General features: G+C 38.0%; 1 protein-coding gene across 2 annotated transcripts in view; it reads left to right on the top strand.

The window, feature by feature from the left end:
* The window catches only part of EPM2A (EPM2A glucan phosphatase, laforin), a 108,704-nt gene that overhangs the window by 23,314 nt on the left and 58,097 nt on the right, over nucleotides 1-27,293 (top strand). For both annotated transcript variants that reach the window (XM_049789356.1, XM_049789357.1), the window contains exon 2: nucleotides 19,123-19,297. In XM_049789356.1, the coding sequence (XP_049645313.1) occupies nucleotides 19,123-19,297 (175 nt within the window). The remainder of the gene's footprint in view (nucleotides 1-19,122; nucleotides 19,298-27,293) is intronic.

The raw sequence follows: 27,293 nt of genomic DNA, 5'->3' as shown, positions 1-27,293 counted from the left end.
CAGAGTAATCTGGGGGAAAGGTAACCCTTGCCCATGGAAACAGTGGCATGGTTCAAGCCAAATTCTAAAGCAATCTTCCTGCTAAGGCAATTGGTCATAGGATCCATGTGATGCTGTACCCCTCAAAGATTTAAGGTTACTGAAAAGTAAATAAATAAAATGTAGAGCCTTTTCTTGTTTTTTCTTAATGTCTTTAAAAAAAAAAGATATTTGAGGGCTGGAGAGATAATACAGCAGTAGGATGTTTGCCTTGCATGCAGCCAATCCAGGATGGTGTTTGAATCCTGGCATCCCATATGGTCCCCTGTGCCTGCCAGGGGCAATTTCTGAGCGCAGAGCTAGGAGTAACCCCTGAGCACTGCCGGTTGTGACCCAAAAACAAAAAAACAAAAACAACAAACAAAATAATATTTGAGCCATATTTAGTCATGATCAGGAGCTACTTCTAACTCTGGGAGGTGATGAGGACACAACTCAGGTCTCCTGCACTCAGCTTTCTGATCTGTCTCTCCAGACCATTTATGATACATTTAAAGAAAATTTATTAACTTTTGTTATTTTTATTACCTATAATATCTTATTAAAAGGGTTTAAAGCAATATGATTTCATCAATGAAAAAATTAGTTATCAGAAATTGTATTTGTCCATTCTCCTTGGTTTCTCTAAATTAGGCATTTCTGGTGTCTTTCCAATAACTAATTTTGTCTGCATAAGCTGTTTTTCAGTAGTATTGAAAAAATAAATCTTTGACTTAAATTCACATTGATAGGTGACATAGGAGCCATTTTTGATGTGGGTTATATAAAGCTTGTTACATAAAGTAGAGAAATTACTGAATTATTTTGCTATATGTTGAGAGTATAATGCCAAGATAAATGCTTTATCTTTTTTTTTTTTTTTTTTTTTTTTCAAAAACTGGTGGTGCTCATGACTCTGCTCAAGGATTACTCCTGGTGGACTTGGGAACATATGGGTACCAGGGATTGAACCTGGGTTAGCTATGCGCAAGGCAAACTCCTTACCTTCTGTACTATTTATTCCTCTGGGTTGCTTTGTCTTTTTTATTAATAGTATGGCTAGGATTTTCAATGAGAAAGTCTATTTCAGAGAGAAAATAGACTTCATTTAGCTTGATGTACTTTAGTTACCTCCATGCCTTAAAGATACACAGGAAGGTAGCAACAAAAGTACAAAGACAATATAATGGGAGAGCTGATCTGGTGCCAGCTAGCTTTGATCCGACAGTGCCAGAGGATTTCTTTTGAGTCCTGCTTCTGGGAAATGGGGAACACAAATTGGTGTATGGCGAAATATGAAGAAATGAGACCACACAATGAATGTTTGGGGAAACACATTCTGACAAGCATGTTCCCAATTTAATCTCCAAGCTAGGAGTTTTTAAGGGGTAAAATGCCAGTCACAGGTATTAGAAGAATGTTTGCATTGACAAAGGACAGGAGTTATAGTAAACAGAAACATTAGCAGTAGGCCTGTTAGATATACATAACAATTTAACTGGCTAGGCAGCTCTGGTGAAAGAATCTATTTGAGTAGAAGTCCTGAGTTAGAAGGGAGAATGTTTAGTTTTAACATATCAAAAGATGGAAACTTCCTGACTGATCTATGGGAACTAAAATTACCTACCAGGTTCTACCAGTCTTAGTAGGGAAAGTTGCTTTCAAAGAAGTGTAAATATTTCTACCTGGTAAGGAGTTTGGTGACTCAGCTAAATTCTGGCCAGGTTTTTTGATGTAAATAGGGCTGACAGAGAGAAGAAAATTGTCTAGGTTTTTGTTTGGTACTTGAAAACTCTCTGGGCAAAATTAATTTGATTGAGGCCATATTTTGGCATGTAAATACACAAGGGAGAAATAATCTTAAGCCAAATAATATGAAGAGAACATAATCAGTGCCATGACATGAATTTTAAAAATATTTCTACAGATTTTCCTCAACTCTTCATGTCGTTCTTCACTGTGGGCCTTTTGACGAAGTTCCCTGAGGGTAGCGAGTCAGTTATTCACATCAGGAAATTAACCTGATGGGCCTATTGTCCTGTCATGGAGATATAGAAATTATTACCAATGGCTTAGACACTGATATATACAATTGAGTTTGTGGGGATGAAAAGGAGGGGTCCAGAGATCCTTGGGGGAGGGTGACTGTTACATGGATGATGGGATATAATGTTGGAATTATGTCCATGAGAAAACACTGTGAATATTTTAAACCATAGAATCTTAATTAAAAAACCCTAGATCTCAGATGTAGAACCGACACAGTTCTCTGCAACAGCTCCAGGAACCAAACTCCCTCTGGAACATTCTTTTTTTTTTTTTTTTTTTTGGTTTTTGGGTCACACCTGGCGGTGCTCAGGAGTTACTCCTGGCTCTCTGCTCAGAAATAGCTCCTGGCAGGCATGGGGACCATATGAGACACCGGGATTGGAACCAACTACCTTTAGTCCTGGATCAGCTGCTTGCAAGGCAAACGCCGCTGTGCTATCTCTCCGGGCCCTCTCTGGAACATTCTTAATACTGCTCTGACACCAATATGTGCCAGTTTTGGTATAACATCCTGACAATGAGGAAATGGCAACAACTTGGTCTAAGAGCAGGTTGTTTTATCTCAACACTTAACGATAAGATGAAATCAGAAGACACATCATCCTTTGATCTGTGCAAAAGCCAAGATCACTAACTACAGAAGACTGTGACAACCATGACTGGGCAGAACGTATCCTGGGACCAATAAAAAAGACCCTAGTCTAGGCTTTGGCCTACGATCTGTACAACAACCAAGATCTCCTAGAGGTCTGACTGAGATAACTGCAACTAAGCAGAACTTCTGGAAATATAATGAAAGATTCTATCCTAGGCTTTGTCCCAGGATCAGTGCAAAAACCAAGACTACCAACTACAGAAGACTGATTAAAATAACAGTGATGGAACAAAACTTCTGGAACTGTAAAGAAAGATTCCATCCTAGGCTCCATCTTGTGACATGTGCAAATACTAAGATCACTAGCTACAGAGGACTGATTTTATCATCCACCACGGAGTGGAAAACTTCCAGACATCACAAAAGGACCTAGGGGAGAGTAAAAGAGCATGTATGGAGCCTGTAGTTATACCCATGACAGTATATTTAAAGGGCGGAGAAACCTTGCATCTCTTAGGCCAGGGGATCTCCCTTTCTAATCTCCCCAACTTTTATTGTGCCTATGCAAAAAAAAATAGCACAAATTAAAATACTTTTTTTGTAATTGTTGTTGCTTTTATTTTTTTCATTTCTTTGCCTTTTCCCCCCCCTGTGCTTTGATTCGTCTTTATTTCAGGACTGTGGTTAGTGTTTGGTTGTTGTCTTTATTGTTGTGGGGCTCTTCAGGTTTTTTGTTTTTTGTTTTTTTTGGTTTGATGTTTTTGTATTACTTTTATGTTTTCCTTCCTTTTTCCCTTTCTTTTCTTAAACTTATTTTTATAAGTTTTATAAGGTGTCTAGAAGGACGCCTCCTGGTTTTTGCTTGTTTGAATTTTTGCCCCCTCTTTTTTTCTTTTTCCTTTTTTTTCTTACCTTCAAACAGAACCACATAATGTGAACCATCTTGTTTTGCCTCACAAATGGAGAGGGAAATAATGGAGGACACCAAGACCAAACAGTCATATGAATATCGAAATAAGAATGAAATACAAATGATCAGACTTAAACACCAAATCCAAAGCCAACTACAACAGAATTGATACCCAATCTACAACAGGCTAGACCAGTGGTTCTCAAATAGTGGGGCACGCCCCCAGGGGGGGGCACGAGGCTCTGTAAAGGGTGTGTGTGTTTGACCTCCGCAAACATTGTCATTACAAGCTAAGCCCCATGTTTATGTCTCTGTATGTCTCTGGAGCTGAGAGTTGCTGTGTCCTGCTTCAAACTCTGCTTCGAAAAGCTATGTATTGCAAAACGTGCTCATTGTAGCCATTAATCCAGACATCACCTCTGATTAAAAAATCAGCTCAAATTATCTTACATATTTTTGTTTTGCAGTTTAAAGTTTTTTTAATAAAGATACTATTTACAGTCACGTGGGGTGTGTGAAAAATGCTTTCTTCTTCCTAGGTGGGGCATGACACAAAATAATTTAGAAGCACTGAGTTAGACACAGAAGGGACCACTTATACTAGCAGCCCAGACTGCAAAGGAGGGGTGATATGGAATGCATGCTGGGAACAGAGGTGGAGGGAGGACAACATTGGTGGTGGGAATGCCCCTGATTCAATGTCACTATGTACCAAAAACACTACTGTGAATATTTTGTATCCAATTTGATCAAAATAAAAATTATTAATAAAAGAATAAAACCCTGTAGATAGAAAAGTATGACCTGACACCTTAAGAATAAAAGTATATATAATCTATAAAAGTTGTTTAGATAACAGTAGAAAAATAAAAAAATTAAAATTATTACAGCAATATTATGAAACATATTAAATATATGAAAAATAATTTCTATATTGATATATTGACATGGAACATTGCAAAATTATCCAGCAAATGTGCAGATAGATCATTCAAAATATTCTTTTTTGTTTTAGTTTATTGTTTTGGGCCACACCCAGCAATACTTAGGGTTTACTCCTGCGTCTGCACTTAGGAATTATTCCTGGTGGTACTTTGGGGATCATGTGGGAAGCCAGGGGTCTAATACAGGTGCAAGACAAGTGCCCTACCATCTGTACTATTTCTCTGACCCTGACCATTCAAATTATTATTTTTTTTAATCTCTTGACTCATGATATAATTGCTACCAAAGGTTTGGTCATGTTAAAAGAGGTGGTCATATCTTTAGATTTAATTAAGATTATTCTTACATAGTTAGTATTAATTTAGTTTTGTGAATTTGATTTAAGGCCTATTAAGAACAATATAAGTCCTATGTAGAAATTAAATAAGGAGACACTTGTTGCATTCAGTTTTAAGTGGAAGTATAATTTTCTGCTACTCTTCAGTCTTTGAAAGGCTTGTAATTTTTAGATCTTAACTGCTCTAATTCCTAAACACAAATAATATAACTTCTTCAATGATAGAGAAAGAGGTAGTTTTATTTTATGCTTTTCTAAGTCACAAAATACATTTGTTTTACAGTCCTTGATTTAGAGTTGGCAAGTAATAAAAACCTCCTATGAGTCTAAATTATGTTGTCACTCTATTAACTGAAATACACAGATTTATTCTTATTATGTCGTTTCCGCTTTGAATTGCAGTCATTCACACATTGTTGTGTTCTTTGTTACATATCTGAAGCATAGCTTGCTGTCAGTCACAGCTTGAGACCCATTTCCTCTATCAAAAACTCTTTCCACAAGCGCTACTCACACTCATAAAACTATCTCCAATTTTCATTTTCTACATCTGTATACACCACAGATCTATCAGTTTGTTTTGCTAGTGAGTTAATTGCTTTTTAAAATGCATCTCAATGTAGCATTCCAGTGCTCATGTGTTGAATGAACATGGTACCGAAAGTGAACCCATTTGTAATACTTGAATGTTTTTTATTTTAAGTTTTTTTAAAAAGTAATTTATTTAAGTACCTTGGTTAAACATATGTCAGTCATAAAATGTACACCCCCCTTTCACCGTGCAACTTTCCTGTCACGAATGTCCACCATTATCCTTCTCAACCTACTTCCAGTCTTCAGGAAAGGCATTGCATTTCTCTCCTCACTATCTTTGGCATGGTAGTTGTTAGTGCAGTTATTCTCTAACGGTGTTTACCAGTCTTTGTGGTAAGCTTCATATCATGGACTGGTCCTCCTGGCCCTGATCGTCTCTGCATATTATTACTATTATTTTCTTAAATCCCACAGATAAGTGAGACTATTCTATGTTTCTCCCTCTGACTCATTTCACTTAGCATAATAGTCTTCATGTCATTTATGTATAGGCAAATTTCATGACTTCATTTTTCCTAACAGCTGTATAGTATTCTTTTTTTTTTTTTTTTTTTTTGTAGTTTTTAGGTCACACCCGGCAGTGCTCAGGGGTTATTTCTGGCTCCAGGCTCAGAAATTGCTCCTGGCAGGCACAGAGGACCATATGGGGCGCCGGGATTCAAACCGATGACCTCCTGCATGAAAGGCAAACGCCTTACCTCCATGCTATCTCTCCGGCCCCTGCTGTATAGTATTCTATTGTGTATATGTACCACAGTTTCTTTAGCCACTCATCTGTTGCTGGACATCTGGATTGTTTTCAGATTCTGGCTAAGGTAAGTAGTGCTGCAAAGAGTACAGGATGCATTATTATATTGTGTTTCTGTGGTCCTAGGAGTGGTATTGCTGGATCATAAGGGATAGTTTTTTGAGGAATATTCATGTTTTCCAGAAAGGCTGGACTAAATGACATTCCCACCAGCTGTGAATGAGGTTCCCTTTTCCCACATCCATACCAGCAGTGATTCGTGTGTGTGTGTGTGTGTGTGTGTGTGTGTGTGTGAGATATGTGTCAGTCTCTGTGGCATGAGGTATACCTCATTGTTGTTTTGATTTATGTCTCCCTGATGACTAGTGAATTGGAGCATTTTTTCATATGCCTTTTGGCTATCTGTATTTCTTCTTTAAAGAAATGTCTGTTAATTTCTTCTGCCCATTTTTTGTTAGGGTTAGATTTATTTTTTCTGGCTAAGTTCTGTTAGTACCTTGCATATCTTAGATATTGCCCCTTATCAGATGGATTTGAGTGAATAGTTTCTCCCATTTCATGGCTAGCATTTGTATCCTTGTCATTGCTCCTTGGAGATACAGAATCTTCTCAATTTAATGTAGTCCCATTTGTTTATCTCTGCTTCTATTTCTTTGGACTGTGGTGATCTGTCCTTGAAGATACCTTTAGTGTCCATGCAGTGTTTTGCCTACCATTTCTGCTATGTATTTTATGTTTCAGATATGGTATCAAGGACTTTAATCCATTTTGATTTGACCTTTGCATGGTATGAGTTTGCTTTTTACATGTTGTGACCAGTTATCACAGCACCACTTGTTGAAGAGGATTTTCTTGCTCCATTCTGCATTTTTGCCCCTTTATCAAAGACTGATTGTATGTCTGGGATCATTTTCTGAATATTCAACTCTTTCCTTTGATCTGAGGGTCTGTCTTTTCCCCAATACCATGCTGTTTTAATGACTATTGCTTTATGATACAATTTAATGTTGGAGAAAGTGATGCCTCCCATCTTTTTTACTAAGATTTGCTTGGGCCAGAGAGATAGCATGGAGGTAGTGCATTTGCCTTGTGTGCAGAATGATGGTGGTTTGAATCTCAGCATAACCCAGAATAACCCCTGAGCACCTCTGGTGTAGCCCCCAAACAGAGCAAAAACAATATCTATATTATAGCAAAATCTATATCTAAATCAAATTTCTACTTCTATTATTGCTAAGAGCCCAGTTATATGCCTTCGTTGATATTGCTATTGTTGCTGTTGTTATTATTATTATTATTGTTATGTTTTTGGACCATGCCTGAGCATGTCTGGCATGCTCAGGGGTTACTCTTGGCTCCAAGCTCAGAAATTACTCCTGGTAGGCTTGGTAGACCATATGGGATGTTGGGGATCAAACCCAAGTTGACCACATGCAAGGCAAATGCCCTACCTTTTGTGCTAACACTCTGGCCCTACAATATTATTTAGTTTTATTATTACTAAAATTTATTATTCTTAAATATTATTAAATTATTAACATTTATTATTAAATATAATTATTTTAGTTTCAAACGCAGAATTCTTTCCTGAATTTGTTGTTCTATTTCTGTCTAGGGTTTTTCCTGTGTATTCTTTCAGCTTTAACTCTAGTCATAGCAGGTTGTTTGTTTGCTTGTTTGTTGTTTTTTTGGTATGGGGTACCAGAGATCAAAGCTATTATATTGAATATATATATATATATATATATATATATATATATATATATATATATATATATATAATATATTGAATCAGTTATATTGAGCTCCGGTATACGTAGGCTTAGCCTCAAGTATCCTATTTCTCTAATCCTAGGATTGATTTATTTGTTTTGTTTTGTTTTTGGGCCACACCCGGTGACGCTCAGAGGTTACTTCTGGCGATGTGCTCAGAAATTGCTCCTGGCTTGGGGGACCATCTGGGATGCCGGGGGATCAAACCGAATTCCTCCTAGGTTACCACTGTGCAAGACAGATGCCTTACTGATTGCGCCACCACTCGGCCTCTGAACCGCAGTCGTCCTAGGTCAGCTGCATGCAAGGCAAACGCCCTACCTTTATGCCACCGCTCCGGCCTCCTTAGAATTGATTTCTATACTTTCAGTCTCTTTTTCATAGATCATGGAGTATAGGCTTTCTAAGATGTCCATATAGCAGAAATGTTTATCTTCAAGGTTATCCTTGACTGTAGTTTTCTGCTTTTGCCCTGCTTAGTAAATAGACTATCTTGTGGCTCTGCATATATTTTAAAGAAAGTCAAAGTAGGTTAGATATTCAGGTTTAAAATGAAATTTTTTTTGTTTTTGTTTTCTTGAGTCACACCCAGCAGCACTCAGGGGTTTTTCCTGGCTCTATGCTCAAAAATTGCTCCTGGCATCCTCAGGGGACCATATGGGATGCTGGGATTTGAACCACCGACCTTCTGCACGCAAGGCAAATACTTTATCTCCATGCTATCTCTCTGGCCCCTAAAAATAAAATTTTATTAGTGGACAGTCTTCTTTCAACAGAAGTTAATTATTTGAGTGTCTTTAAACATAAATTTAAGGTTGGGTGGGAATAAAAAAAACGAAATTTTGCTCTTTCTTCAGTCTGAAGGGAAAACCACTTACAGTTAAATATGAAAACGCTTGTCTCATTTGTTCTGTCTGTAGTGGGTTCATGAGAAGGGCATTTTGATGATCTACTTTCCAATGGATAAGCTACAGTTTGCCAGCTGCATGATCTCTTCTTTCTTCTCTCATTATCATGTATTTCCTTCTGCTTCTCAGCGTTTGTGCCTCTTCTCTCCATCTTCTCTCTCCTTGGTTGTACTTTATTCCTTGCTTGCAGGATTCAGGACAGAGAGTTCAGCAGTCTCCATTATAATCCTCAACCCCTTTCTTACCTTGCTTGTTGCAAGGATGCCAAGTGTTCCATCTGGACTGTACTCAGGTCTTTCTTTTGAAGAGGCAGCTGGTTGAGTAAAATGTTTTTTTTGTGTGTGTGTGTGTGTGTGTGTTTGGGCACTGAAACAATATTAGAATACTAGGGAGTTTGTAAGGGTTAGACAATGTTTGTACAAATTTATCACTAATAGCTTCTTGTAGTTGTAACAGATGGGGCAGGAGAGAAATTTGTTTTGGTGAATTAACAGCTAAAATTAGATTAATATGTTCTGTTCAGAATTTATGTTTATGTACTAAAAAGTCTGATAAGTAGGGCTGGAGAGAGAGCAAACGCTGGATGGTGGTTCGATTCCCGGCATCCTGTATGGTCCCCTGAGTCTGACAGGAGTGATTTCTGAGCGAAGCCAGGAATAACCCCTGAGCGCTGCTGAGTTGACCCAAAAACAAACAAAAATCTGTAGTCAAACTAAAAAAATGATAGATTTAAATAACATGAATAATAATCAGAATTTAAAGTTTAAGTACTAGTGATGAAACTATCCCAATGCATATGACTTATATGGTAGAGTTTCAAAACTTTGATTTGACTAAAACCAAACTTATTTTGACCTGAACCTTGAAATTTGTAAATATTTTATAAATAATGCTTCAGTTTTGAGTAAAACAACCTTTTTGGGCGTATCTTTTTTTTTGTTTTGATTTTTAGGTCACACCTGGCAGCACTCAGGGGTCACTCCTGGTTCCATGCTCAGAAATCACTCCTGGCAGGCACAGGGAACCATATGGGATGCCAGGATTCGAACCACTGTCTTTCTGCATGAAAGGCAAACTTCTTACCTCCATGCTATCTCGCCAGCCCTCTGGGTGTATCTTTTATGGCTCTGACAGAAGTGCCAAAGAATAGGTCTTTTATTCCTTTATATTTATATACTTTATTTTTATTAATATCTTTATTTAAACACCTTAATTACAAACATGGTTGTAGTTGGGTTTCAGTCATGTAAAGAACACCCCCCCTTCACCAGTGTGACATTCCCATCACCAATGTCCCAAATTTCCCTCTTCCCACCTCTCCCCTACCTGTACTTTAGATAGGCTTTATACTTCCCTCATTCATTCACACTGTTATGATAATTCTCAATGTAGATATTCCTCTATCTGCACTCATTACTCTTTGTGGTGAGCTTCACGTAGTGAGCTGCAACTTCCAGCCCTCCTCTCTTTTGTCTCTGAGAATTATTGCAGGAATGTCTTTTATTTATTTTGTTTGTTTGTTTGTTTTTGGGGTCAAAACCGGCAGTGCTCAGAGGATACTCCTGGCTCTATGCTCAGAAATCACTGCTGGCAGGCACAGGGGACCATATAGGATGCCGGGATTTGAACCACCGTCCTTCTGCGTGAAAGGCAAACGCCTTACCTCCATGCTATCTCTCTGGCCCCAGGAATGTCTTTTATTATTCTTAAAACCCATAAATGAGTGAGACTATTCTGCATCTATCTGTCTCCCTCTGACTTATTTCACTCAGCATAATAGATTCCATGTACATCTATATATAGGAAAATTTCATGACTTCATCTTTCCAGTTGGCTGCATAATATTCCATTGTATATATGTACCACAGTTCCTTTAGCCATTCATCTGTTGAAGTGTGTCTTGGTTGTTATTTTTCAGAATCTGGCTATTGTAAATAGCGCTGCAATGAATATAGATGTAAGGGATTTTTGTATTGTATTTTAGTGTTCCAAGGGTATATTCCTAGGAGTGGTATAGCTGGATTGAATGGGAGCTCAATTTCCAGATTTCGGAGGAATCTCCATATCACTGTCCATAAAGGTTAGACTAGACGGCATTCCCACCAGCAGGGAATAAGAGTTCCTTTCTCTCCACACCTCGCCAGCACTGCTTGTTCTCATTCTTTGTGATGTGCACCAATCTCTGTGGTGTGAGGTGGTACCTCGTAGTTGTTTTGATTTGCATCTCCCTGATGTGGAGCATTTTTTCATTTGCCGTTTGGACATTTGTATTTCTTTTTTTGTCAAAGTGTCTGTCCATTTCTTCTCCCCATTTTTTGATGGGATTAGATGTTTTTCTTGTAAAGTTCTGTCAGTGCCTTGTATATTTTGGATATTAGTCTCTTATCTGAATAGTTTCTCCCACTCATTGGGTGACTCTTGTATCCTGGGCACTGTTTCCTTTGAGGTGCAGAAGCTTCTCAGCTTAATATAGTCCCATCTGTTTATTTCTACTTTCACTTGTTTGGAGAGTGCAGTTTTCTCCTTGAAGATGTATTTAGTCTCAATGTCATGGAGTGTTTTACCTACATGTTGTTCTATATACCTTATGGTTTCAGGTGTGATATCAAAGTATTTAATCCAGGGGTCTCAAACTCGCGGCCCGCAGACCGTTTGCGACCCTCCATACAACATTTTGTGGCCTGCAGCTGGCCTTCAAATATTGCAGTATTTGCGATTATTCGCTTACCGAACAATTGCAATAAAAATTGCATTAGTAAGGAAAAAATCGCATTAAACATTCGCATACCCCGAGCAGTTCCGTTTGGGGTATGCAAATGTTTAATGTGATTTTTTGCGATTTTTTCCCTTACTAATGCGATTTTTTATTGCGAATATTTGGTAAGCGAAATCCCTTATGCGGCCCTGCCTCACCTTGACTTTGCCTCCTGCGGCCCCAAGGTAAATTGAGTTTGAGACCCCTGCTTGAATCCATTTGGATTTGACTTTTGTAAATGATCTTAGCTGGGGTTCTAAGTTCACTTTTTTGCAAGTGGCTAGCCAGTTGTGACAACACCACTTGTTGAAGAGGCTTTCCCTGCTTCACTTAGGATTTATAACTCCTTTATCAAAAATTAGGTGATTGTATATCTGGGGAACATTCTCTGAGTACTCACGTCTATTACACTGATCTGAGGGTCTGTCTTTATCCCAATACCATGCTGTTTTTATAACTGTTGCTTTGTAATACAGTTTAAAGTTGGGGAAAGTAATGCTTCCCATATTACTTTACCCAAGGATTGCTTTAGCTATTTGAGGGTGTTTATTGTTCCAAATGAATTTCAGAAGAGTTTGATCCATTTCTTTGAAGAATGTCATGGCTATCTTAGAGGGATTGCATGAAATCTGTACAATGCTTTGGGGAGTATTGCCATTTTAATGATGTTAATCCTGCCAATCCATGAGCAGGGTATGTGTTTCTATTTCCACATGTCCACTCTTATTTCCTGGAGCAGGGTTTTATAGTCTTCTTTGTATAGGTCCTTCATGTCTTTAGTCAAGTTGACTCCAAGGTATTTGAGTTTGTGTGACACTGTGAATGGAGTTGTTTTCTTAATGTCTATTTCTTCCCTATTATTACTGGTGTATAAAAAGGCCATTGATTTTTGTGTGTTAATCTTGTAGCTTGCCACATTGCTATATGAATCTATTGTTTCTAGAAGCTTTTTGGTAGAGTCTTTAGGGTTTTCTAAGTAGAGTATCATGTCATCTGCAAACAGTGAGAGATTGACTTCTTCTTTTCCTATTTGGATTTCCTTAATATCTTTTTCTTGCCTAATCGCTATCAAGTACTTTCAGTACTATGTTGAATAGGAATGGTGAAAGAGGGCAGCCTTGTCTTGGACCAGAATTTAGAGGAAAGGCTTTTAGTTTTTCTTCATTGAGGATAATATTTGCCATTGGCTTGTGGTAGATGGCTTTAACTATATTGAGAAAGGTTCCTTTCATTCCCATCTTGCTGAGAGTTTTTTTTAATCAAGAATGGGTGTTGGACCTTATCAAATGCTTTCTCTGCATCTATTGATATGATCATGTGATTTTTATTTTTCTTGTTGATGTTGTGTATTATGTTGATAGATTTACGGATGTTATACGATCCTTGCATTCCTTGGATGAAACCTACTTGATTGTAGTGAATGATCTTGATGAGGCATTGGAATTTTTTCTTTTTTTTTTAATATATGATTTTTATTTTGATCATAGTGGCTTAATAACTTTACTTAAGTATCAGTAATATTTTAGGTGCATATTAACATTGCATCAGGGGAATTTCCATCACCAAATTTGTCCTCCCTCCACCCCTGTTCCCATCTTGCATCCCATATCCCCTACCTTCACCCCCCTGGGCTGCTAGAATGAGTTGTTCCCTCTGTGTCTAGCTTACTACTTAGTGATCATGCCACTGTTTGGTCCTAGTCCCCTCCATTATTTCCCCCTCTATTTGAGAGGTGGAACTAGATAGTTCAAGTTATGTGGTTTTGATTGAAAAGAAAAGCAATAAAATGGGGTAAAAATTAAATAAGCAGAAAATAGGTGGAGTCCTTTAGAAGCTCTCAACCTCAGTTTGAGAGAGGAAAGGGAAAAAGGAATTGAAACACCACAACAATACAAAATGAAATATCAAATAAAATATCCAGTGAGCACTACAGACCTCTGGAATTAGAGATCTTGGTTGTGTTACAGATTGTAGACTGAAATCTAAACTAGAGCTTTTTTTTTTTATTGGTCCCAGGATATGTACTGCCCAGTCATGGTTGTAATAGCCAGTCTCATCTGTAGATAGAAATCTTGGCTTTTGCACAGATCAAAGGGTGACCAGTCTTCTGATTTTGTCTTATCGAGGCATTGGATTTTATTTGCCAGAATTTTGTTGAGGATCTTTTTATCTGTGCTCATCAGGGAAATTGTTCTGTAATTTTCTTTTTTTGGCATCATCTCTGTCTTGTTTTGTTATCAAGGTGATGTTGGCTTCATAAGAGCTATTTGAAAGAGCCTGGCCAGGATTGGTAATAATTCCTCTCACAAGATTTGAAAGAATTCATTAGTGAACCATCCGGGCCTGGGCTTTTGTTTTTGGGCAGGCATTTGATTACCATTTTAATTTCCTCAATGATTATTGGGGTGTCTAGATATGCTACATCTTCCTTATTCAACCATGGAAGGTTATGAGTCCAAGAATTTGTATATTTCTTTCAGGTTCTTATATTTGGTGACATAGAGTTTCTCAAAATAGTCTCTGATTGCCCTTTGAATCTCTGCAATATCTGTAGTGATCTCCCCCTTTTTATTTCTAATAACAAGTCTCTCTCTCTCTCTCTCTCTCTCTCTCTCTCTCTTTGTGAATTTTGCCAATGGTCTATCAATCTTGTTTATTTTTTCAAAGAACCAACTTCTTTCGTTGATCTTTTGGATTGTTTTTTGGGTTTTCTCTTCATTGATTTCTGCTCTTAGTTTTGTTACTTCCTTCTGTCTTCTTTTGTTGATCATTTTCTAATTTTATGAGCTGCATCATTAGGCTATTGAGGTATGCCCCTTCTTCCTCCTGATGTGTGCTTGCAAAGCTTAAATTTTCCTCTCAGTACTGCTTTTGCTATGTCCCATAGGTTCTGATAGTTTGTGTCTTCATTGCCATTTGTTTCCAGGAAAGTTTTGATTTTCTTTTTTATTTCATCTCGGACCCCCAGATTGTTCAGTAGCAGGCTGTTTAATTTCCAGTTGTTAACGTTATTCTTCTGTGTCCCTTTGTAGTTCAGATCTAATTTCAGAGCCTTGTGGTCAGCAAAGATAGCCTGAAAATTTCCATCCTCTTGATTCTATGGGGGTATGTTTTATGTAGCAGCATGTGGTCTATCCTGGAGAATGACCCATGCACATTGGAGAAGAATGTGTATCTAAGTTTCTGTGGATGCAGTGTCTTATATATATATATATATATATATATATATATATATATAAATATATATATATATATATCTACTAGGCCTCTTTATTCTATTTCTCTTGTCAGGGCTAGTATATTTTTGTTGGCTTTCAGTCTGGTTGACCTGTCAAGTGTTGACAAGGCCATGGTGAGGTCTCCCACAATTATTGTGTTATTATTGATGTCCTCTTTTAAATTTATCAATAATTGTATTAGATATTTTTCTGGTCTCTCATTGGGTACGTATATGTTTAGTATTGTGATTTCTTCCTGTTGCACATATTCTTGATTAGCACGAACTGTCCATCTTTGTCCCTTACAACTTTTCTGAGTCTAAAGTTTGTGTCGCCTGATATTAATATGACCACTCCAGCTTTTTTTTTTTGTTCGTTTGTTTGTTTGTTTGGTTTTGGGTCACACCCGTCTCTGCTCAGGGGTTACTCCTGGCTCTGTGCTCAGAAATCGCTCCTGGCAGGCTCGGCGGACCATATGGGATGCCGGGATTCGAACCACCGACCTTCTGCATGGAAGGCAAATGCCTTGCCTCCATGCTATCTCTCTGGCCCCCACTCCAGCTTTTTAGGGTGTTGTTGCTTGGAAGATTTTCCTCCAGCCTTTGATTTTGAGTCTATGCTGTTCTGACTATTAGATGTGTTTCTTGTAGACAGCAGAAGATTAGATTCATCTTTTGATCCATTTAGCCACTCTGTGTCTCTTAACTGGTGCATTTAATCCACTGACATCGAGGGAGATGATTGTCATGGGATTTAATGTCATCTTTGTGTATAAGTTTGGTGTGTCTGTTGGTCTGTCTTGTCTTAAAGTAGACTTTTCAGTTTTTCCTTTAAGGCTGGTTTTGCATCTGTAAGTTTCTGAGCTGTTGCTTATCTTTCAAACTTGAACGTGAGTTGGACTGGGTACAGTATTCTAGGTGAAGCCTCCATTTCATTCAGTCTTGTCACAATATCCCACCATTGTCTTCTGGCCTTGAGAGTTTCTTGTGATATGTCTGCTGTAAGTCTTATGGATGCTCCTTTGAATGGAATTTCCCTTTTTGATCTTGCTGCTTTCAGTATTCTATCTCTATCTGTGAGATTCGTCATTGTGACAAGGATGTGTTTTGGGGTGTTTTTCTTTGGGTCCCCTTTAGCTGGTACTCTTTGGGCATGCAGGATTTGATTGCATACAGTCTTTAGCTCTGGGAGTTTCTCTGTGATGATGTCTTTGACTTTTGATTCTTCCTGTGGATCCCCCTCCTGGGCCTCTGGGACCCAGTGATTATTAGGATGTTTCTGTTGAGTTTATGAAAGACTTCTATTTTCATCTGTTCACATTCTTTGAGTACTTTTTCATTTTATGATTGTTTGCTTTAAGGTTTTTTTCCAATCTCTTCTGCTGTATAGAGTTGTTCTGCATTTGATCTTTCAGTTCACTGATTGTCCTCAGCTGTTGTACCCTGCTGGAGAGGCTTTCCATTGAGTTTTTCAGTTCAGCTACTGTGTTTTTCAGATATGTTTTTTCAGTTTGGAGTTTTTTGATTTCTGTCTTTGTGTTCTGTTCAGCTAGAGCTATGTTTTCTTTGATTTCCATGAGGATCCTCCATATTTCTATTCTAAACTCCTTATCTGAGAGATTAACCATATGGCTGGTATTTTTTGGGATGTCAGAGCTGTCATCTTCATATTCTGTGCATGGTGTTTGCCTGCGAGGTTTCCCCATTGTCACGCATGTAGTGTGATTTTTTTCTGCGTGTTATGGTGGGGTTCATTCATTAGAAAGAGCATGAGCCCCGAAGCGAAGCTGAGTGGCCGTGCTCTTCTGGAATCTCTAGGAGAGTGATTTTGCTGGATCCTTCTTGTCCCACTCAGGAGATTTTCAGGATACAGTAGAATAGAGAACCATGCACAGGTAACACCCCCTTCAGTCTCTCCCAATTGGTTATCTCACAGCAGGGGCAGATTCCTCCTTCCTGACTTCACAGACAAAGGCTCTGCCTTTCTGCCAGGGCACCACTGATAGCCAGTTTTCACTCACTCAGTCTTTCTTGGCTTTTTGGCCTGGGCACCTCTAGGAGAGTGATTTTGCTGGGCCCTTCTTTGCCCACTCAGGAAAGGTTTTGGATACAGAAGCTATACACTTTATTTTTAACTTGCCTCAAAGAACTTCAGGAAGTCACCTTTGTGAGTGGTATGCATTTGAGTCTGCTTGTGAATAGCTGACAATTGTTCTTAGGTAAATACCTATTCACATCTGCCTGTTCATTGTCCTACTGCAAAATTACTTTGTCATTCTTGTCACCACTAAGTCAAAATGACTCATTTGTAAAGTCAGTGAAACCTATATTTTTGTTAATATTTCTGCTGGGTAAATTCCTAGAACTTGGATTGCTAATAAGTGGGTTTTCCTGTATTCAATAAATGGAGTGGTAGCGAAGTTGGTGTAGGCCCTTGTAGACATTGAGGAAAAAAAAAGAAATCTAGTTTGGGAAGATCAGTAATAATTCAGCAAGAGAATAAAAAAATGAACTGGAACTTGTTACGTTTTATCTATATCTTTTGTCTGAGAAAAGAATTTATACTAAAAAGAATTATCAATTATTTTGGGACTTCATTTTAAAGTTTTATTTCAAACAACTTTTAAAAAATATTATAAGGCCAGAAAGAAGTGAGTCAGATTTATATAACAAATATAACAGATGTGACGTTTCTATTTTTCCTTTTATTCTCTATTAATGATTATATGCTTGTATTTGGAGATTAGGTTGTTGAATGCAGGAAGTGGTTTTTAAATGAGTCCTCTCATAAGAAGACCTAAATAAAATAATTTAAGGATGATTTCTATTGAAATAGTGTTTACTGGTATTGTAGGCAGCCACTCCTGGCAGTTTCAGGGGACCATATGGGATGCCAGGATTTGAACCACCATCCTGCATGCAAAGCAAATGCCCTACCTTCATGCTATCTCTCCAGCCCCTTGTTTTTTTTTTTTTTTTTTTTTTTTTTAACTAAGATCTGTCTACCTGGGATAATTTGGCATTTTGACATCCTTTCCAGGTGTGCATTTATCTATTTCAAGTGATATTTGTGTTTGGGGAGGGGGCAAAGATGCCAAAAAGTTGAATTACTGGATCATATGGAAGTTCTATTCTTACTTTTTTGAAAAATAGCTATATTTTTTTCCGTAGAGGCTTAATCAGACAAGTTTTCACATTAACCATGAAAGGGAGTTTCAGTTTTATCACATTTGCATAGTGAAGTAAGCAACTTTTATTTTCAGTGATCCCTTCTGTCTTTGCCTCTTCTGCTTCATTGCCTGGAAAAAGGGTTTCAGGTCTTAGTTCTTGGGAAGTTGTCAAGTTTTAATTGTGTAAGAAGCTGGGGAAGAGATACAGTTCACTAATGAATCAGTACTTCTAGGTCCCATGACTGGGCAAACTATTATTTCTGTTATGCTTAGATTTTCCAGTTTTAAAACAATACTAGCCACTGATTTATGGGCAGAGCAGACAGATATGATCACGTGTTTTTATTGTTAATATATTTCTTTGTAAGCATTTATTTTAATTTTAATTTTTAAATTTTATTTTATTGAAACCATTGTGATTTACAAAGTCCTTCATAGTTGAATTTCAGATTTACAGTGAGTGAATCAGGGCCATTCTCACCACCAGTGTTGACCTCCCTTGCACCATTGTTCCCAGAGTGCATCCTGAATTTATTTTTAATGCTAGTGCTTAACAACTTTAGTACTGATACTAGTTGTAGCCAGAAAGAAAAGTACATGATATAGAGATATTGGCAGCTACAAATATTAGTAGCCCATATCAACTTGTAAAACATTTCACAGCATCTTCTTATGACACTAGATAATGTTTTTCAGTGTTTTTATGCTTGGTTCCAGCCCTTCTGCATATTGACCCATGGTGGTTGTTACTGTCCTAGTAAACCAGTGATTTTTCAAGCTTTTTATACCTGTGTTGTAAAGGACTACATTGAAGAATTTCTTGGTGGAAATTCTAAAGTTAATTAGCTTTTGAATGTTCTCATACTTGTAGGATCCCAGTTTGATGACATTCATGAATAGTTTTCTCTAAAATTGTACTGTTTTTCTTAATCAGTAAGAATTGTTCTAAAAATCAATTACAAATTCTACTGTTTCCCATCTACTTTTTCATCTTAGTATTATTTTGTTTCAGCTGCTTTTTGTTTCTTTTTCTTTTTTTTTAAAATGCATTGGTTTAATTGCAGTTTGTCACTTTTTTTCTTTGGGTTTTATTTTTGTTCTAGGCTCTGGACCTCACCATGACCGTTGCTGTTCTTATGATGAAAACAACTTGGTGGATGGTGTTTATTGTCTCCCAATAGGACACTGGATTGAAGCCAGTGGGCACACCAATGAGATGAAGCACACGGGAGACTTCTATTTTAAAATCGCATCCCACCAAGCCATGCATTATTCAAGGTAAAAATAGCACTGTGTTTATAAGCATAGAAGTAGGGCAAGAGTTAGCATTAGGATAATGTAAGTATTTACTGTGTTCAAAACTGCAGTGGCTCCTTTGGGAGGGGTGTATAGGCCTGCTGCATTTAGAGGAGATAAATTACAGTGAATCACTGTTTTTTGTTGTTCTAAGAGTGAAGGAGCCTTTTTATAGAATTGTTTTATTAAATACATTCCCTGACATCAACATATCTGTACCAAGCAGCAATTATCTAGTCTTGGTACTTATATAGTAGATTAAAAATAAAACAGTACATGAATATCATTTATGTTACTGACCAACAGTGAAACAAAATTGGTGTCTCCTTATAAAATTATACTCAAATGAATTGTGCATGAGAATTCTGAAATAAAATGAAATTGTATGTAATTATTTGTTTTTATTAATATATTGATTTTTTATTTCTTAGTTATGATAACAGCAATCTATACCACAATATCATAATAAAAATTCAAAGTTTAGCAAAGATACTGGCTGAAGTAAAGTTTGATATACTTTTATTTATTCTCACTTATTTAAAGTAACTATTTTTTGACATTTCTGAAAGTTAATTCTAATATGTGAAACATTTTGGGTAAATGTATTCATTAAAATAGGTTTTGCTTTTTCTCTATGACATGAGAAAATTTAGTTCACCTGAATTTGTTCTCTCACCACCCCCTAATCCTCATAACACATACTTGTAAAGTCTTTTTTATATTAAAATATTTATTGATACTCTAAATTTTTATTATAATTTTTTAAATTTAAACACCATAGTTTCCAAAGGTGTTAGCCCATGGGCAGACTTGGTGGGAGTTATGGGTCATCGGCATGGTTTCCATCTTTAATTTTTTTTGGTTGTTGTTGTTTTGGGGTCACACCGGTGATGCTCAGGGCTTACTCCTGGTGATGCGCTCAGAAATCTCTCCTGGCTTGGGAATTGAACTGAGTTCATCCTCGATCAGCCATGTGCCAGGCAAACACCCTAATGCTGTGCTATCACTCTGGCTCCTACTTTTTTTTTTTTTTTTTTTGGTTTTTGGGCCATACCCGGCGGTGCTCAGGGCTTATTCCTGGCTGTCTGCTCAGAAATAGCTCCTGGCAGGCACGGGGGACCATATGGGACACTGGGATTTGAACCAACCACCTTTGGTCCTGGATCGGCTGCTTGCAAGGCAAACGCCGCTGTGCTATCTCTCCGAGCCATCTCCTACTTTTTTTAATATTTGATTTTTGGGCCACACCTGGAGGCACTCAGGGGTTATTCCTGGCTTTGCACTCAGAAATCACTCCTGGCAGGCTCATGGGACCGTATGGGATACTGGGGATCAAACCTGGGTTGGCTGTGTGCAAGGCAAATGCTCTATCTACTATGCTATTGCTGGCCCCCCATCCTTACATTTTTGAAAGTCTCTTTGGTGTCCTACTGTGTAATATCAGAGATTCACTGATCTTTATTTTTCTATTTATGCATCTGACTTCTATTACTAGTAAATTTTTAAATTTTGTAGGTTATATTCACTTTATTAAACATAAATAAAATTTCCTACTGATGATTCAACTAATATGTAACAGTTAAAATATTTGAATTTACTTAGCAGAGACTATCTGGTGTTCAAATCAAAGACAAAGAAATACATGGTTGTTTTTTAGGATGTGACATTCATTTAACTACAGATAAAATTAATTCAAATAGGGTTGAGAAAGGTTGAAGAGATAAAATCCATCTTCATCTCAGTGTTACGGAATGAATGTTCTTCTTGAACCACTTTTTTTTCTTCATTTAAATGCTGTGGTTTACAGAGTTGTTCAAAACACAGTTGTGTAAGGAATTCAATGTTCCAGCACCGGTCACATCACAAGTGTGACCTTTCCACTACCAATTGGGCCACCTGTTTAATAAATCCATGCTAGATGTTGACTTTGCAGATAGATTGACTACAGAGCATGAGGAAAATGGAAGCTAAGCATGTTTTGTGATTTTTTTTTTTTATGGTCTGAAGAACTGGATTAATGTTTACTGAGGTGAGGAAGACCAGGAGATCAGCATCTGGGGGAATTAATATTCTATTTTAGAAATACACCTTTTGGAATGCCAGCTTGCAGAAAAGAAATCAGTTTCAGGTGTGTGGAGTTTTAGTGAGAGGTTGGAAATGGAGATTATATGTAAACATTTCAGTCTAATTCCTTTCTAATACAAGTTATAATTTTTCTCACTTGAAAGAGGACAAGATCAAAATCTGCAGTTTAAAAGAAAATCATTGAAAGGAAACTAATATATTTAATTATTAAATTGAAATTATCTAATTGCTCTCTGCTAGTCAGATTCATCTATATGTAATGCTATGATAATTAGTGAATATATCTTCGCTGCTGAAATAGATACAACAGATGACAAGGTCATCTGTTTGAACATATGTAGTAATACAGATATGAAATGTACGTAAAATTTTGTAGTCATAAAGTCTCATTTTTCAGTTTAAAGATAGGAATGGAATTATGACAGGAAGTTTTTTTTTACAGTGAGGAAAAAATGTATGAGAGTTAAGTTGCCAGTAAGTTTTCTGAATAATGACTTTAAATAGTACAAATATGTGTACTATTAAATGTTACATAATAAGATAAATTTGTTCATTAATTATTGTCAAGGTCAGAGAGGCATATCCTTGCTAGCATGGTGATTGTTCAGCCTGCAGCTACAGTTGTGCCCCTGGTTCAAATCCTGGCACTGACTGCAGTTTTCCCCAGCACCACTAAGTATGTTCCTGAGCATGCAGCCAGGTATTACTCCTGAGCACTGATTCCAGTGTGGCCACTGAGTACCACCAGGTCTGACACCCTCAAAAAATCAAAAAAAATTCCGGAGAGGTACAAGTTTAAAGCATTTGCCTTACAAAATATACACTCCAAGTTTGATTTGCACCTTCTTTGGTTTCACACATACTGCTAGGACTGATCCCTGAGCACAAAGCCAGAGTAAGCCCTGATCACAGCTGGATGTTGCCCCAAGCAATCGAAATTGTAGTTTACTCTGGGAAGTTCCTGTGTTCAGTGTAGGATAATCAGAGATTATGAACCCAGAATGAATCTTGCTGAGAGTACTTCATGCCCTTGTATTCTGTGGTAGACAGCACAGAAGCAACTACTAGGGATGTAGTGAGATAATTCCGATAAAGAAGTTGCATACTGTGTAGTACAAGGAAACATGAATAGAACTATGAGGGGTATTTGTATTAACATGCCTCCCCCTGAATTCAGGAAGATATTTAGGAGAGGGAGAGTAGCAAGTACACATGCATGGAGGAATGAGAGAGTCTTACAAGTTGACCTTACAATTTTGTCTGATCTGGATATCTTCGAGTAAGTAAAGTTGGAAGTGATCACTCTGGATAAGGACTGCGTGCTGAAAGGAGGGAAAATAATATGCATGATACCTCTTTTAACAATATTGAAAGTACACTGCTTAAAAGGATAAAAAAGAAAGAGTGAATGAGGCTGGGCAAGAATCTGAACTCTTTGGGACTTTGTAGTGTAATTCTTTTTTTTTTTTAATTTTTATTCAGAAAAAATTTTTTTATTTAAACACCTTGATTACATACATGATTGTGTTTGGGTTTCAGTCATGTAAAGAACACCACCCATCACCAGTGCAACATTCCCATCACCAATGTCCCAAGTCTCCCTCCTCCCCACCCGACCCCCGGCTGTACTCTAAACAGACTCTCCATTTCCCTCATCCATTCTCATTATTAGGACAGTTCAAAATGTAGTTATTTCTCTAACTAAACTCATCACTCTTTGTGATGAGCTTCCTGTGGTGAGCTGGAACTTCCAGCTCTTTTCTCTTTTGTGTCTGAAAATTATAATTACAAGGGTGTCTTTCATTTTTCTTAAAACCCATAGATGAGGGGCCGGTGAGGTGGCGCTAGAGGTAAGGTGTCTGCCTTGCAAGTGCTAGCCAAGGAAAGGACCACGGTTCGATCCCCCGGCGTCCCATATGGTCTCCCCAAGCCAGGGGCAATTTCTGAGCGCGTAGCCAGGAGTAACCCCTGAGCATCTAATGGGTGTGGCCCGAAAAACAAAACAAAAAAAAAAACCCACAGATGAGTGAGACCATTCTGCATTTCTCTCTCTCTCTCTCTCTGACTTATTTCACTCAGCATAATAGATTCCGTGTACATCCATGTATAGGAAAATTTCATGACTTCATCTCTCCTGACAGCTGCATAGTATTCCATTGTGTATATATACCACAGTTTCTTTAGCCATTCGTCTGTTGAAGGGCATCTTGGTTGTTTCCAGAGTCTTGCTATGGTAAATAGTGCTGCAATGAATATAGGTGTAAGGAAGGGGTTTTTGTATTGTATTTTTGTGTTCCTAGGGTATATTCCTAGGAGTGGTATAGCTGGATCATATGGAAGCTCGATTTCCAGTTTTTGGAGGAATCTCCATATCGCTTTCCATAAAGGTTGAACTAGACGGCATTCCCACCAGCAGTGGATAAGAGTTCCTTTCTCTCCACATCCCCGCCAACACTGTTTATTCTCATTCTTTGTGATGTGTGCCATTCTCTGGGGTGTGAGGTGGTATCTCATCGTTGTTTTGATTTGCATCTCCCTGATGATTAGTGATGTGGAGCACTTTTTCATGTGTCTTTTGGCCATGTGTATTTCTTCTTTGTCAAAGTGTCTGTTCATTTCTTCTCCCCATTTTTTGATGGGATTAGATGTTTTTTTCTTGTAAAGTTCTGTCAGTGGTAGTGTAATTCTAATTTCTTCTCTGCTTTCTCTACTGCTGGTCCTACAACTTTTTTTTTTTTTTTTTTTTTTTAGGTCTGCCAAACTGTTCAGTAATTATTCAGTTGTTTTCCAGTTCCTGAAATTTTATTATAGTTTTCCAACCTGTTCTCTTTTTTCTGTGACTTTATGTACTTAATGTCACTCTTTATTTAAAGGGATTTGGTGAATCAAGTTAGATAGATCCAATGTACCTGCAGTAAAATTAAAGTGAAGTATTTAAAGTGTCTGATTCTAAAGAGTAGCTCCATGCATTTTTAAATCTATTTTTAAAACTTCTCACAATTGGGGCCGGTGAGTGGCCTTAGAGGTAAGGTGTCTGCCTTGCAAGCACTAGCCAAGGAAGGACCGCCGTTCTATTTCCCTGGCATCCCCTATGGTCCCCCAAAGCCAGGGGCAGTTTCTGAGCACTTAGCCAGGAGTAACCCCTAAGCATCAAACGGGTGTGGCCCGAAAAACCAAAAAAAAAACAAAACAAAAAACTTCTCACAATTAATTTACATCGTGATCCTCTGACACAAGTGTGATTTTATTCCATGCTTAGAATGAAACTTTAAAAATGAACTTTCATATTTAAGATTTATTTATTAAAAAGGCCTATATTGGGCCTGGAGAGATAGTACAGCAGCGTTTGCCTTGCAAGCAGCCGATCCAGGACCAAAGGTGGTTGGTTCGAATCCCGGTGTCCCATATGGTCCCCCATGCCTGCCAGGAGCTATTTCTGAGCAGACAGCCAGGAGTAACCCCTGAGCACCGTCAGGTGTGGCCCAAAAACCAAATATATATATGTATATATATATATATATAAATAAAAAATGTTTTGTTCTTTTTGCCTTTTTATTTTCCCTCCTGCACTGGCACAGTAAATATTGGGGTCATTCGAAAAGGAATTCACTTGGCCTAAGAGATATGGGGTTTCTCCACCCTTGGAGTATATTGTAACGGGATTAACAATAGACTCCATTCAGGTTCATTTACTCTCTAGGTGATGCTTTCGTGGTGTTTGGAAGACTTCTGCTCCATCCTGGGTGATGAAATAAGACCTCTGTATCTAGAGATCTCAGTATCTGCACAGGTCCAGGAGTGGGACTTATGATGAAGTCTTTCTTTGTGGTTCTAGAAGTTCTGTTTCCTCATTGTCATTTTAATCCAGCTTTTGTTGTTGGTGGTCTTGGTCTTTGCACTGATCCTAGGATGGAACCTAGGATAGCGTCTTTCATTGTGTTTCCAGAAACCCCATTCTGTTGTAATTGTCTCTGCCAGACCTTTGGAACTGGAGATTATGGTTGTTGTGTGGGTTGTAGTTCAAACCCTAGACTAGGGCTTTTTTATTGGTCTCAAGATATATTCAGTCCGGTCATGGTTCTAGCAGCCAGTCATCTGTAAATCGCGATCTTGGCTTTTGGCTGACCAAAGGGTGACAAGTCTTCTGATTTTGTCTTATCACTAGCTGGTGAGGCAGGATAACCTGTTCATAGGTCAAGTTGTTCCCATTTTCCTTGTTGTCAGGATATCATATTAGAGCTGGCACTTGTTGGTAGTCCAGCGGTATTAAGGATGTCCCGGATGGGATTTGTTTCCTGTAGCTGTTGTGAAGAACTGTGTCGATTCTATGTCTGGGATCCAGGGTTCAAGGCTGGACGGATGGTGTCTAATCACCTGAGGTCTAAATGGGTCTGCGTGACATATTTTCAAGGTAGGAGATATCCCTGTATTGTAAACAAGTATGAGTTTTATTCCTAGTAGATAAGAGCTCTTTTTTATATGTAAGATTTCCCCATTTTTTAGTGTGCCTTTGCAGGGAGAAATGGTGCTACTTTATATTGTCGGTGCATTTGGGGGTGGACAGAGAAGAAAACAGAAACAGGTCACACATCCAAAAAATAAAAATAGGAATAAAAGTATATGTGCTCACATATATATATGTAGAACAAATATTTAAAAAAATGAATTAACGGGGCCGGGCGGTGGCGCTGGAGGTAAGGTGCCTGCCTTACCTGCGCTAGCCTAGGAGACGGACCGCGGTTCGATCCCCCGGCGTCCCATATGGTCCCCCAAGCCAGGAGCGACTTCTGAGCGCATATAGCCAGGAGTAACCCCTGAGCGTCACCGGGTGTGGCCCAAAAACCAAAAAAAAAAAAAAAAAAAAAAAAAAAAAAAAAAAAAATGAATTAACTAAATAATTAAAGGAACAAAGTGATGCATGAGACTACCTTACTTTTGGGGAAAAGCAGGTAAAGAGGTGGTGCAATACCGGTCTTATTTTTTTTTTTTTTTGGTGGTAAACCTCTTTTTCTATTTTTTGTAATTGAGTTTTTTTTTTAAATTTATTTAAACACCTTAATTACATATATGATTGTGTTTGGGTTTCAGTCATGTAAAGAGCACCACCCATCACCAGTGCAACATTCCCATCACCAATGTCCCAAGTCTCCCTTTGCCCCACCCGACACCCGCCTGTACTCTAGACAGGCTCTCCATTTTCCTCATACATTCTTGTTATTAGGACAGTTCAAAATGTAGTTATTTCCCTAACTAAACTCATCACTCTTTGTGGTGAGATTCCTGAGGTGAGCTGGAACTTCCAGCTCTTTTCTCTTTTGTGTCTGAAAATTATTATTACAAGGGTGTCTTTCATTTTTCTTAAAACCCATAGATGAGTGAGACCATTCTGCGTTTTTCTCTCTCTCTCTCTGACTTATTTCACTCAGCATAATAGATTCCGTGTACATCCATGTATAGGAAAATTTCATGACTTCATCTCTCCTGACAGCTGCATAATATTCCATTGTGTATATGTACCACAGTTTCTTTAGCCATTTGTCTGTTGAAGGGCATCTTGGTTGTTTCCAGAGTCTTGCTATGGTAAATAGTGCTGCAATGAATATAGGTGTAAGGAAGGGGTTTTTGTATTGTATTTTTGTGTTCCTAGGGTATATTCCTAGGAGTGGTATAGCTGGATCGTATGGGAGCTCGATTTCCAGTTTTTGGAGGAATCTCCATATCGCTTTCCATAAAGGTTGAACTAGACGGCATTCCCACCAGCAGTGGATAAGAGTTCCTTTCTCTCCACATCCCCGCCAACACTGTTTATTCTCATTCTTTGTGATGTGTGCCATTCTCTGGGGTGTGAGGTGGTATCTCATCGTTGTTTTGATTTGCATCTCCCTGATGATTA

This window comes from Suncus etruscus, chromosome 15 (assembly GCF_024139225.1).
Source record: "Suncus etruscus isolate mSunEtr1 chromosome 15, mSunEtr1.pri.cur, whole genome shotgun sequence".
Taxonomy (NCBI): domain Eukaryota; kingdom Metazoa; phylum Chordata; class Mammalia; order Eulipotyphla; family Soricidae; genus Suncus; species Suncus etruscus.
Note: the sequence above shows the minus strand (reverse complement) of the source record. Positions and strands in the feature narration are given on the sequence as shown.